Source organism: Corvus moneduloides, chromosome Z, assembly GCF_009650955.1.
Source record: "Corvus moneduloides isolate bCorMon1 chromosome Z, bCorMon1.pri, whole genome shotgun sequence".
Taxonomy (NCBI): Eukaryota; Metazoa; Chordata; class Aves; order Passeriformes; family Corvidae; genus Corvus; species Corvus moneduloides.
In genome coordinates, this window is record NC_045511.1 from 66,419,240 (window position 1) to 66,433,696 (window position 14,457).

General features: G+C 36.0%; 1 protein-coding gene across 3 annotated transcripts in view; it reads left to right on the top strand.

Moving 5' to 3' along the window:
* The window catches only part of TNPO1 (transportin 1), a 74,206-nt gene that overhangs the window by 39,424 nt on the left and 20,325 nt on the right, over nucleotides 1-14,457 (top strand). For all 3 annotated transcript variants that reach the window (XM_032095441.1, XM_032095438.1, XM_032095440.1), the window contains 9 exons: nucleotides 1,474-1,580; nucleotides 2,706-2,839; nucleotides 5,103-5,184; nucleotides 5,859-5,981; nucleotides 6,461-6,579; nucleotides 8,902-8,962; nucleotides 9,563-9,731; nucleotides 11,249-11,401; nucleotides 12,623-12,848. In XM_032095441.1, the coding sequence (XP_031951332.1) occupies nucleotides 1,474-1,580; nucleotides 2,706-2,839; nucleotides 5,103-5,184; nucleotides 5,859-5,981; nucleotides 6,461-6,579; nucleotides 8,902-8,962; nucleotides 9,563-9,731; nucleotides 11,249-11,401; nucleotides 12,623-12,848 (1,174 nt within the window). The remainder of the gene's footprint in view (nucleotides 1-1,473; nucleotides 1,581-2,705; nucleotides 2,840-5,102; nucleotides 5,185-5,858; nucleotides 5,982-6,460; nucleotides 6,580-8,901; nucleotides 8,963-9,562; nucleotides 9,732-11,248; nucleotides 11,402-12,622; nucleotides 12,849-14,457) is intronic.

Genomic DNA, 14,457 nt, shown 5'->3' on the forward strand with positions numbered 1-14,457 from the left:
CCTGTGGTACAGGTTTTAAAACCCCATGTGCTAATCTTGAAATACAGATTCAAGTTTAAGCTGCATTTGTTCAGGACGCACAAATCTACCAGGATATAAATACATCTCATTAGAAAGTGTCTGCAACTGTTCTTAAAGCTTTCTAGGAACTCTAGTCTGGGCAGGACCTTAGTGTAGCTCCTGCTTGGAAGCAAGCAGGGAAAATAGTGTTTGAAAGTAGTGGTGGAACTGGAGAGCTTCACTGCAGGAGGAAATTGAAAGCTAATGATTGCCCTATGAGGGGGAATTTTGTTACGAAGTTCAGCTTTTAAAAGTTAAGGAGTTGAGAAATCGACTTCAGGCATTACAGGGGCAAACCACCATCTGTACAGAAAGTTCATAATGACATATATGGTCTGAATTGCATGCTATATCATTTCATCCTCTGAAACCACTTCGAGGACCTTGAAAAGATCCAGCATATTGCATCAAAGGAACAATGCAAAAGTATCTCTTAGTTACTGTGTGTCCTGTCCAGAATGTCTTTTGCTCTGTAATGTTGTCCTCTATTCTTGTGTATTTAACAAGAATTTTAGCATTTTATTCCAAAGAAAAATTACATATTGTGAGTAGACTCTTTTTCCATCACTTTTTGCTTGGGAGATTGCCCCTTATAGTAGTATTGAGTTCTTCTGTGTTCGTACTCATTAGAAGTAACTGCCAGTAGCATTAAGGATTGTGCTAGCTGTTGTATTTTGCATTGAAGCAAAATGGACTCATACAAATTAAGTCCTAGTTTATAAGTAGCTTTCTCTGTCCCTGTCACCTAACTAGTTTTCCCCCAGATTTCTATATATGCTGGAAACAAACAGAATTAGTGACACTTTGGGCTAACCTGTCTGTTTACTGGCTCTCACAGCTCCTCACTGGATGACCTACCATAGTGTTTAAGCTCTTAGTAGGTATCTTAGTCTTAGAATGTGTCCTTAAGGCTTAGTGTAAACACAGTAAAGTTGTGAACACATAATTTCTCACTGGGTTGTAAGTTCATTGAATGACAGATTCCCACATTCATGCTTTTGTATCATAGTAAAAAAGAGGTGACTTGGGGAGGATACTCTGTACTTATTAAAGGTCCAGATTTGTACAGTGTTTAGTAAACTTAGAGCCAAAGCTGCCCTGCTATGTTATTAATTATAAATTATACAGATATATAAATGTTGTAATTTCCTTAAGTGAAGTTACTTGGTGCTTGATTTCTAATGTGTGATCCCTTTGTAGCAGCAGGAAGGAGCAACCTGCCTTTGCTGTTCAAAGCCCTTCAAATAACATTTAGAATTAAATGTACTTCCTCTTCTAATGTGTGCCAGTCTTAACAAAACCATAACTTTCTTAGTTCTTTAGATATTTAAGAGGAGGAAAATAAGAAAAATTGATATGAAACAAGTGAAAGCATGTGAGATCTCATTTTCTCCATTCTTCTGTTTCTTTTAGGGATTCTGATAACAACCATTGCCTCAAAAGGGGAGTTACAGAATTGGCCTGAACTCTTGCCAAAGCTTTGCAGCCTGTTGGATTCTGAAGATTACAATACCTGTGAGGTAATGAGATTTATAGAAAACAGAAGATGATCATCTGAATTTTATTATTTTTATCTCTCTTCACACACACTATGTATATGTGTATATACATATATATCATGTGTGCATGTCTGTATGTATTTATACGTGCCCATGTGTTCTCCTTGGAGAACAGTGGCTCAGATTTGATACTTTTTCTTCTACCTGTGGTCCACGTTCTTACTGTTCATTCAAACAAATTCATTTTCTTTGCATAAAAGCAGAATAAGATTGCAGATGGATAGTCGTAGTATCTCAGCTGAGAAGTCTCCTGAAGTTACCACTTCGTGATGCCTAGTCTTTTAGGCACCATTAGCATCATTAAGATGATGCTGACTTTTCTCTTACATAAAAGCAGTGTTCATTCTTCTTGTAACTTAACCTGGAAAAGTGATTGATTGCTATATCATGGTGAAATGAACTGTTTTGTCCAGTCTGTATGAAGGGAAATAAGTAAATAACAGTTCTAAACTATGAGAAAAAATGTAAAGCTATGTTTGATGTGAAAAAATATTGTGATCACACCATTTGAATTACTTGATAATGTCTCCATGAAAGTGTGAAGCATTTTGTATAAAGTGAACCTCAGAGATGACTAATGATCCAAGATGCTGCACTGTTATGTAGTGTTTTGGTGCTGCTTTCTCTTGGAAAAAAACCCTTACATTTGAAAGTGAAACTCAAATTGACGATCATCTCTGTTTTGCCCCATATTGAATTATGAAAGGAAATACAATTATATATGCAATTAATTTGAATACTTCTGCCTCATTCTACTCACTTCTCAAATAAGAATTAGCTTTAGCTTTTAAGTATTTTTTTAAAATATATTTGGATAGAGGAGCATCAAATCAAACTAAAATTACCACTTACTCATTGCTGACTCTCCCAGTGTGAGAGCTGACAGATACTCAGATGCTGGTTTAAATAAAATGCCTTTAAGAATATTTCAATTTAATCTTAATTAGTTGGCTGCATTTATAGTATTAAGTAGCTACATTTACTGTGTTGTGCTGAAGTTACCCATTCAATATGAAGTCTTCAGTTCTGTTTTTCTCAAAATGCGAAAGAAGATACTTATTTATTTGTTTATTCATTTTTAAACAGGGCGCTTTTGGCGCTCTTCAGAAGATATGTGAAGATTCTGCTGAAATTTTAGATAGTGATGTATTGGACCGGCCACTCAATATCATGATACCCAAGTTCTTGCAGTTCTTCAAGCACAGCAGTCCAAAAATACGGTAGGTTTATGAGTTGTACTTACAGTTACCTGTTAAAATTTTACTTAAATTATTTTGTAGATCTGTTTAAAACCTACTTAGCTTTTTAAAATGATCCTGCAGAGACCCACAGAGATTCCATGCATCAGTAATTTCATGTTTATCTTCATAGTTAATACAAGAATGTCACCTCCTCATACAATCAGTCAATGATTCTGAAAATCAGATAGTTTCAGTTTTTGCATGTTATTACAAAAAATTCAGTGTTGTGCTTAGAACTTAATATTCTGATTAGAAATAACAATTTTACTTTCCTTTTGTAATGGCTTCAGCAATGGAAGAGTGAAAATTCTTCTGCTGACAAAAGTTTCTGAGTTCTGACAGAAACAAATTCTGCATTTAACTGAACTTTCAGCTGAATCAAATTAAATGGGTTCATCATCCCTTCACTGTAAAACTGTATTAATCTCTCCAAAGCAACAATATAAAAGAAAAATTCCAGAATTAAATTGGTATTTGCTAGTATTCACTACAAAGAGCAGTAGCTCTTTACCCTGAATTGAGCCAACAGAGTGTCCCTGCCACAAAGAAGGCTAATGGTATCCTGGGCTTGAGTATTGCCAGCTGGTTTAAGGGAGGTGATCCTTCCCTTCACCTTCCAGGTGGGGCCACACCTGAAGTACTGTGTCCAGTTCTGGAATGTTCAGTGCCAGAGAGGCATGGATACACTGGAAAGACTCCAGCAAAGGGCCATAGCAGGAAATTACTAGGGACTTGAGACTCATCAACATATGTAAATACTTGAAGAGAGGGAGGAAAAAAAGTGTCCAGGCTCTTTCCAGTAGTGCCCAGTGACAGAAGCAGAGGCAGTGGCCACAAACAGAAACTCATAATGTTCACTCTGAATATCAGAAAATAGCTTTTTTTACTGTGAGAATGACCAAGCACTCGCACAGGTTGCTCAGAGAGGTGATGGAGTATCCGTCCTTGGAGACACTCAGTAGCCCGCTGGATGTGGTCCTGGGCAGCTGGCTGTAGGTGGCCCCGCTTGAGCACAGGCATTGACCAGATGACTTCCAGAGCTGCTTTCCAACCTCATCTGTTCTATGATTCTTCATGATTCTGTGAAATGTGTTTTATCTTCTGTTTGAAAATTATATCTGACGGCTTTAAGGTGGTAGTTCTTTATTGCCAAGAGTAGTAGATAGTGAAGACTAAGATGAAGATTATAACTCAAGATAGGATTCTAATACAGTTCAGAAAATCATCTATAAAAGAAGTTTGCTAAGAAAATCATGTAACAAAGTGTGAACTTGGTCTTGTGGAAAGATAAACGTAGTAATTCTCTGGAGCTGGAAAAGAGGAAGAAAAACATTCTTTTTTCCTCACCACACTGTATGGTCTTTCACTTCTTTCCTGTGCTGTGATGTTCATGGCTTTGAAACTTAAACCAGTTTAAAGTTTAAAGCAGGCTACCTGCCAACCCGCAGCGTAGTTTCAGTACATAATGCTGAGGTATGAAAAGGACTAGTAGTGTCAGTGCAATACTTCTATTCACTCAAAAGACAACTTTTGAACAATGTTTTATGTCACAGTCTTCCAGGAAATGTCTAAACAGAATAGAAATTTGGAGTTACAGTAGTAAAAATACTGTAATGAATATTCAAAGCGTTTTACAGGTAGTTTTGCCTTGTGCCTCTACCTTGAGAATTTGACTTCTGTGTTGGAGAATGAAAAAGACCTCTTAAGTAATGGCTTTGCATAAAATGGGTTAGAAGAACAGTGCTTCATTTCTTAGAATGTTTCTTCCACAAGTGTTTCAGTAGGTATCCAACTACCAGTGTGTTTTTGTTCTAAGCTACATCTACATTGTGGACGTATTCTGGTCTCACTAAATTCTAAACGTATTGCAAAGGTGGTCTCAACAGCGAAGAAGGTCAGGCTAAAATATTGCCATGTTGACTTGCATGGAATTATTACTATCTGAGAAGATCACAGTCATAATATGCTCAAAAAGAACATACATACTGTTCAGAGCAAATACACCAGCTGTAGTCATCCTACCCCATTCACTGAATACTTTTAAATATTTATTAGGTATGTAAGAGTATAAGGCAGTACTTAAAATGTAGTTTAGTAATTTTGCTTGGTAATGCTACAGGTGCATAGATTTGTTCTCTCTTGCCTTTGAAGATACTTGGTTTATGCTTTTGATGCCTGAGTACAGTTTAAAAAAATGGTTTTAACTCATGAAACATATATATTTTAACTGTTTCTGTTGTAGGTCTCATGCAGTGGCATGCGTCAATCAGTTTATCATCAGCAGAACTCAAGCTCTTATGTTGCACATAGATTCTTTTATTGAGGTGGGTGTGTATTCTTGGTCGGAGGTTTAAGTCAAATTACCTATCTGATTTATCAAGAGGTTTGAACTATGTTGTGCAACCCCTCTACCCCTAAACTCCGCATTTCTGGCTGCCCATTCTTAGCTTCAGTCCCCATGGATTGAAGTTCATTCTGTATGCTTGTGCTCAGAGCTAACCACTCTGTAAGCGAAAGAAGTAGGTGTATTTCAAAAGATTTTTCCTAATTAGGGGAAGCTCTTGTGTAAAGGTGCAAAAGTAATGGCAGCAGTCTGTCTCTCTTACCTGTCCTGAGAAGTGCATGTCACTGGGGCCTGTCTGCCTGTCTGAATGCTGTTACTGAACTTGGATGAGAAGGGCTCTGGATTGTCTGGACTATTTGATTTGCTCCTCTTGTGTACTGACACAATTTATGTTTAGGAGGTAAAAATAATCCAGGAAGTACTGTTTCTGTGCCAGTGTTAATACACAGTGTCATGTTCATGTATAAAATACACACTGAGAGACTGAAGTGTTAATTTGCTAACCCATACGTCTTTAAAAAATAAAATAGTATTCTGAGGTGTGGGTTGGGCAAGTACAAAAGTACATCTCCTTTAGTCAGCCAGTAATGTCAATTTTCATACAAGCTGAACGTGATGAACTGAGGTTTTTCAACTGTTACTACTTTCCAACAGAATCTTTTTGCACTGGCTGGTGATGAGGAGCCTGAAGTACGCAAAAATGTTTGCCGTGCTCTGGTAATGTTGCTGGAAGTTCGGATGGATCGCCTGCTTCCTCATATGATTAGTATAGTTGAGGTGAGTCTCCTTTCCTGGATGTTCTGCAGATTCCCCTGTTTGACGTTGCAAAAATAATAAATAAAAAGCATTCTTTAGAACATGTATGTTGCTCTTGCACTTGCCGATTCTTTGTTTCCCTTTAAGACTGAGATTACAAAACTTTATTCTTATCTAATTGCCAACTTGACATTGTGTTTGACAGGCAGTGCATATGGCAGTTGTTTATTCTTCATTAAATTAATTATCCTGAAATGGCTGGGATCACAGCTAGGCATTGCTTGACCCTAAGTGAGAAGATTATGTTAAAAATCTAGCACTAGTGCTGAAACTGCTTCAGTTTACACATTGAAGCTGTCTGTCACTTTTTGGGGTGTGTTGACCATAACAAGGTTAAGGCATGTTATTTTACATTGCTGAGATGCTCTTTGGGCTACTAATGAAAAGTTCTTACGTAAATGTTCTATTTTATACAAGTAATTAATTTTTATACTGTGTAGTACATGCTTCAAAGGACCCAGGATCAAGATGAAAATGTGGCTTTGGAGGCTTGTGAGTTTTGGCTGACTTTGGCTGAACAGCCGATTTGTAAAGAGGTATTATGTCGGCATCTTACTAAGTAAGTATCAAGAATTACAACTCATTTATTTTAAGACAGTTCTCTTAAAATTTCAGTGGACTTGTTCATGGATACTCTTAGAGACAGTGTATATGTCATTGCAGCTTAGAAGAATTCTTCCATAGCTAGTTCTTGTGCATAGTAAAATTGAAAAGACTTCTGAGGGTTTCAGACCCAGTGAACTCCAGAAACAACTTAACTGTGTTGCTGTAGTGCTTGCTAGGAAGTTAACAAGCTGCTACGCTTCACATGAATGCAAAGATACAGTTAAATGCACTTAAGCTCAAGTGAACGACTCCACGTGACATTACCCGTAATATCTGGTGTGTACCATGAACGTGTTGTCTTGACTACTGCTGATGTAGGCATCTCTGTGCAATGCTTCAATGTGCATAGTCATGCAAAGGATTCTTCATTTTAAAAAGAGCATAAACCAAAATGACATGACTTTGATTTAGAAATCAATTTTGTATCAATTACTGTTACAATTTAAACTTGAAGAAAGCCTGTACAATTTGTTCCTTCATAGTTATGCAGCCTGATAGTAGTTTCAAAACCTACTTTTTTGAAGTTTCAAAACCTACTTTTTTGAAGTTTCAAAAAGTTTTCCTATGCCTCAAGAGATAGATCTTTGATTGAATGGGAGTAAATATCCATGTTTGGAGTGTAAACATCTTTATGTCTGCAACAGTGCTTGCAACTTCCTCCAGACTGATTTGAAGTCTTTTACAACAGGAAATTAATTCTTCAGTGTTGACAGAAAATGAATACTCTTTCTTTTCATATATGCACTGAAGATTTTTAAATTAGGAGAGGATTCTCTCAAGATTTTGAGTGGAAGAATAGAATGACAGAAGAGACACACCCTTCTCAGCAGAAATAAGCATTGTAGATGTGAAGTAATTAAAAAAAGGAAGCAAAATTTCAGTTTTCTTAACCAATTAAAAAGTAGAAAATTGAGATTAAAACATGTACTGTAGCAGAGAAAGAATAGGAGTTAAAACCAGGGGAATAAGTTGTGAGAAATTATTTTTAAATTTTAAAGTGGTCTGATTTAATTCCTACTTTTGTAGTTCAAAAGCAAAAGAATGATAGTACACAGTACAAATTCCCAACACAAATCACATAGTTAATAACTACTAGTATTAAATCTCTTTTGGCCTACATGAACCTTGACACTGCAACAGCATCATACTCATTTTTTTAAGAAAGCTTTTACATTTCTAGAAAAACAAATTATTATTGAGTCACAGCATATTTTCCCCAAGATCTTTCAGTGTCATATGTGTTTAAGACAACTTATTTGTTGGCGAGTCCTGTTTCACTAGGGAGCTATGTAAGCTTGTCAGTACTTGGTAATCTTAAAATTTTGTAAGTTAAATTAAAAGTGGGACAAGATCTTCTTAAAACTTGTTCATGTGGTTTCTAGTATCTGTTCCATTTTATGCCTGTAGCTTTCTTATACAATGTATACTTCACAAAGTATGCTGCAGAAATGCCACTGAATTGGTGATAATGTTTATACTTATTATTCCTTCATTCAGAGTTTAAAATGTAATGTGGCATTGCAGTGCGTGAATATTAGAGCAAGCCTGATACCTTCAAAAACAGTACTCACCTGCAGAATATAGCAAGATTGAGTCTGTCACTGTTGCTGCGTCCATCCATGGTTTCCTTTGGCTTATATATTCTTATGGATTTTTTCTTTTGTTGTGGCAAACATGTTTTTATGGGAAGTATTTGACTTTTTCCCTTACTACTTTTTTAGCTATATATCTGTGCAGTTGGAGCCCCATAACCATAACCTGTTTAATAATGAAGTAAATCCTAATATGAATTAGTCAAGATTTCTGCAATGTTGAAGGCTTGTCCTCCTGAAGTAATCACGAGGTGATAGGAGAGCTTTATGTAGTTAGGCCTCCATCTTTGACAATGATGAGGTAGAGTCTTCATTGACAGGTAAATAAAGTGACAAGTACTATTGGCAAGAATCAACTTACGCATATTATGGGAGTTTGAATTCTTACTGGAAAACCTACAGATGTAATTTCTGAAAGTTGCTTCAGGATAAGTTCATCAGTTGTGCCATCTGGCTACTTCTATTTAAAAGTTTGTAATTTGAAATAACTCTTTTTCTCATTGCAAAGTATTGATGAGTCTTATGACATGGAACTTGATTTCGTTACTGCTCTTTTTATCAGGCTAAGGTATTTCTCTTTTGAGTTGGAGGTGAGGGTCACAACCAAAATTATGGCCCGTATAACTGAAAGCTGGCTTGCTTTTTTATGTGTTGTTTTGATATGTATAAATATTTCTTTGTAGGCTGATACCTGTGCTGGTAAATGGTATGAAATATTCAGAGATTGATATTATTCTGTTGAAGGTGAGCATCAGTTTCTTCTACTCTGTTGGAATAGTTGGTTAGGTTCTGTCCTATAAATCAGAATGATTCCAATCAGAATGGGCAGGCCTAGCCTACCATCTCTTCAGTGGAGAATTAGCTTTCTGGGGCAAGGTATGCTGTTGCAATTACTAAATGCAACTGATGCCATGTTTATTGGAAAAAAATGTGTGGCTCTCCTGCTTTGCCCCAGTCCCCTCTCACACAATTTAGGCAGTGCTGGGATACTATTACCATAAACTACTGCAGGAACTCATTCTAATGCCTTCTAGGTTGAATACATGGCTTTTTCCATCACTACATATGTCTGTGTATCAGAATTTCTCAATCACTTCTTTCTATTTCATTCTCATTGAGTAATTGCTTAACAAGAAGTATACTTTGTGGGTGAGGGTACCTCTCTTGCTTGTATCTTCTTTTGTTTTTCTGGTAAATGCAGCAGTAGAACACAGGAACAGTGGTATTTTTGTATGGGATGTGAATCTTTTACACATGTACAAAATCTTGAACTAAAACTCCATTGTTAACTTCCTTGAGCAATACAGTTGGACTAGTTTATCTGATAAAACAATTTGATCACAGGGGGATGTTGAAGAAGACGAAGCTATTCCAGATAGTGAGCAGGACATAAGGCCTCGTTTTCATCGTTCAAAGACGGTGGCTCAGCAACATGAAGAAGATGGTATTGAAGATGATGACGATGATGATGATGAACTTGATGATGATGATACTATTTCTGACTGGAATTTAAGTATGTCAAAGTAATGTGTGAAATGCTTTAAACTAGAGCTACTTTTATAGTACAAGAACCACAGTAAAAAGACAAGTTTGTGTATAGGAGTACTGAGGCTTTGTTTTTGACTACAGAAATAACTATCTGCTGACATAATTGGTGGGTATGTTGGAGGGGGAGCCTTTCAGATGACACTTTGACTTTATAACTGTATTGACGAAAGCTATCCATCTGTAAGCTTATTTTTAATATGGCAGATCGAGTTAAAAATATTTACTTGATACAATTCAATGGAGCTTTTGGACTTAGAATTTTAATTTATGAAATAATAAAAATCCTGTATCACTTATTTAATTTCAGTATAAAAAGAGAAAAAAAAAAAAGCTTAGTAATGCTTTCTTTAATTTCAGTCCTCTCTCTGAAATTAAGTTTCATTCAGTTTGGTTTGTTTTTTATTCCCACGTGAACATTCTACTACCTGTGGCCATTACAAATATTTTTTTTCTCTGTAGGGAATTTGCTTCTGACCAGAATACAGTACTTTAGTTTTTTTGAAGGTAGGAGATGGCTCTGAGGAAACCAGAGTTCAGATGGCCTGTTGTGGGGGTCATAAGACCTTTAGGCTAATAGGCCATGTTACAAGGAAAGAAAACACCACAAACTGTTTTTTAAGTTCAGTGACAGGAAATAGCTAGTGAAATTCTGACGAATCTGATTTGAATATGCATTGCGAACAGCCTCATTGTGGAATAATGCTTTGTGATGTGGACATAGCCATATAGGGTTTTCTTTCCTAAGGCCACAAGTTTTTAAAACAGGTGAATGTAACTTCAGGGTTATGGTTAAACAATTTTGAGACGTATCTGGAGAATTATTGTTGTTGAAAATATGAGTGCAAATACGCTTGTTTCTGTAAAGCTGCATCTTGGGAAAAAAGTATAGTTTTATATTCTTAATGCTCTTCTTGCCACTGCTGTGTGTAGATATTGCAGAATTAAATACGCCTTTTCTGAAAAAAAGCTCAAATTACATAAGGTGCCCTGTGATGCATGGTTTTGATTAAAATGGTGAGAAAGCTGAAGTTGTTCGGGAATGGTGGCCTAGAAGAGAAAGAGTAGAACAGTTTAGAAATCTGTAATGTTATATGTTACCTGGATTTGTGAAAATTTTAATTATCTGAAAATCAGAATTGTGTGCCCTATTTCGTGTCCAGTGTGCCGTATTTGACTTCCAGTATGAGCAGAGAGGAAGCACCAGCATAGCTTGACAATTAGCAGCATTGCTTACTAATGAGACCAGTGCAATTCTTTATGACAGATCAGGAAGGAACTGATATTATAATAAAAATTACTTTCTAAGAGCTGTGGCTTTGCACAGGAGCACAGTGTATCTCTCTGTAGTGTAATGGAGTGGAAGTGTGTTTCCTGCTCATGCACTGAGAATCCACTGGCAGCTCAGAGTTAAAAAGGGGATTATATTGCCTAACTACAACTATTTGTATAATAAGCAGAGATTAACACTGTAATTCCCTTCAGGGAAATGTTCTGCTGCTGCTCTAGATGTCCTAGCTAATGTGTTTCGTGATGAACTTCTGCCTCACATCTTGCCACTGTTGAAGGAATTGCTCTTCCACCCCGAGTGGGTAGTTAAAGAATCTGGTATCCTTGTTCTTGGTGCAATTGCTGAAGGTAAGGCAACAGTTCATATCAGGTTGCTGATTTTTTAATTGGTTCTAAAGCAGCTCGGGTGAACTTACTAATGCAAACAAGTATATGTCCTTGGCTGATTTGGTTTTGGTGATTAATCTTGTCATATTCTGATAGGTGACTGCAGTTATTTTATTTTTCATTTTCACACTTAGGCACATTTGGGAGGCTAAACAGATTACATAATTTCTTTTATTTCTTCCTTTTTAAACTTTGCAGTATACAATTGTTCGTCTCTCCCAAAATACTACCTTGATTTCATAGAAGATAACTATTTAATAAATTTTAGACTTAGATTTTAAGTGTTTTCAGAAATGGAGAAGACCACTCCTGTGATTTCAGTACACTAAGATGCCTTTTGTAGATGGTTCTCCAATTAAAATAGGCTAATTTCCATTCTTTTTTACTTACTCACAGTCTTGCTTGGCTTTTTGCCTGGAGTTCCAGCATCTCTGTTCCTTTTGAATGCTAAAGAAGTAGATTTGGGTCCATGCCTGGATTATATTTCTTTTCCCACAGTGTCTAATGAACATACTTTTTTTACTGCTACTAGAAAATTTTTAGTCGGTTTTGATTTGAAGTCCAGCAAGGTAGAAGTTAGTACTTCTGACAAATCTTGGTGTCTTACTGCCCTTGCAGACTTGAAGGGTGCAGCTTTTATTGGTGGTCAATATTTGTTCAATTTTAGGAAAAACAAAGAAATTTGAATTTCTTAAGGAATCCTTTTTCATGTGATGATTTGTTGTCAAGACAGTCTTTCTTTGCTTGGTATTTTCTTGCTTACTCTGAGTAGACTGAAATAGGAACTTCAAGCTTTAGAAACTTTATTTGGATGTACTTGCTATACTGCATTGAACAAAGCAAAATTTCTGGAGATTGGGGAAGCACTGAAGTAGAAATGTAATTGAAAAAATATAAGTTTAATTGAAGATTTTAATTATTATTTAAGAATTTTAGTATTTTACTTATATAATATTATAATTATAATACTTATAATTACTATAACTGTTATTTATTTAAGGGGTTTTTTTAGAACTTTATATAAATTAGGTAGACTTGCTTTGTTAAAATATTTGTATTTTTAATTTCGCATGTTGTGTTCCTCTGTGATAGAGAATGAAAATATGTCTCTCCATCAGAAACAGAAAATAATGGAACTTTTCATTAATTCTGGTACTGCAATAGCTATATTTTTCTTTCCAGGCTGCATGCAGGGTATGATTCCATATCTTCCAGAGCTAATCCCTCACCTTATTCAGTGCCTCTCCGACAAAAAGGCTCTTGTGCGCTCCATTACATGCTGGACTCTTAGTCGCTATGCACACTGGGTAGTTAGTCAACCCCCAGACACATACTTGAAGCCATTAATGACTGAGTTGCTAAAGCGTATCTTGGATAGCAACAAGAGAGTACAAGAAGCTGCCTGCAGGTAAGCCAAAGCTTAAGCAAACATCACTATCCATGATGCTAGTTTTTTTTTTTCCTGTGGGAAGCTATTTTAATGCCTTTATGAGTGAATACGTGACTCCATTTCTAGCTCTTAATGTATTTCTTTCTCTTACATTGGAGTAGATGCAACTTTCTCCCAAGTTATAATAACATGAAAAAAGTTAACATCTATTGCTCTTGTGCACTTTATTTTCAGAGTATGTAGAACACCACCCTAAATAATACATTGTAGTAAATTAGCTGTTTGCAGCACTTACTTTCAATATATGATGTTTCGTTGAGCAGAAATTTGGCCTTTTTTAAAATTGTCTATGAACATGGGCAGAACTGATTACAGTGGAAAGCTATTCTGTAATTGGATTACTGATACTGTTATACTTAGCTCAGCATTACCAAAACATTTCAGATTATTTCAAGGCATATTATCTTTCTCCTGAAGCAAGATGTTGGGAGATAAGATTCCCTTCTCCCCCTGGTCTACTTCTTAAAAAATATATATATATTGCTTAATTAGTGGACGCAACATTAATGGAATGGGAATGGGTGCACCCCTTGTGCACGTGGCTCAAAAAAAAAAATGTACATGTCAGTTTTTGTCAGACTGGAGTGTACACAGCAAGTTTTTAAGGTTTCTTCAAGAAGCAGTTACATCTGCCTCTGAACACCTGAAACTAATAGTAGTAATAATAGATAATAAATGATAATAATAGTAGCAACTGCCAAGTGTCAGTAGTGCCTAAGGACAGTGATGAGTTCAGGGTTGTTGGGCTAAGCTTTGCTCGAAAGGGGTGAGTATATCCTTGCCTGAGAACAGATACAATGACTTTATGAAAAGTACTTAGTGAGATTGAGGAATTAAATACTGTTTCCTTGTGTCTCCAAACGTTTGCAAAAATTTGGCTAGCAAATTTGGGTAGCTTTAATGTCTTCTCTGTTTATTCTATTAAAAAAAAAAAAAACAAATGCAAAACCCAAAAACCAGATAAAATAACCAACCAAGCAAAAAAAAAAATCCCCAAAGGAAAATATTCCACTTCTCTTCAAACTTCCCTTGTACAAAACATGGCTGAAAATCTGCATTTAGTTAAACACAGCTGTGTTGTAGTGTAGTTAAATAACCTCACATGGTGCTTATGAAGGATGTGCAATGGGCCGTGGAAACTTTTATAGTAACAGGGAATCTAGAATGGAAATATTAAAAATTACAGTATGCCTAATTTTTTTTTCTTTTTTTAATAAAAGTTCACTGTCAGACTTAGAGCATATTTTGAGATACTTTCTTTAGAACAGAGATTCAGTAAAATCACTGTTGCAGCTAAAAATAAACTGTCTGGGAAACTTAACTGTAAGGAAAATGTAGAGTTGTTACAAGTCAAAATGTATTTACTAGCTTTTTAAATTGTAAGGAAATACAATGAACCTTCTTGAACAACAACAAAAAGCTTCATCCCAACAGTGAATAGTTGCATAGATGTTAATGTCTACCAAATTGAAGATTGGTCACAAGATACTGTGTGTTTTTGTCCCTAACTTCTATATGGTATCAGATGTCTGAAGTTCACATCTGTGCTTTTAAGAAGTTGCTCCTT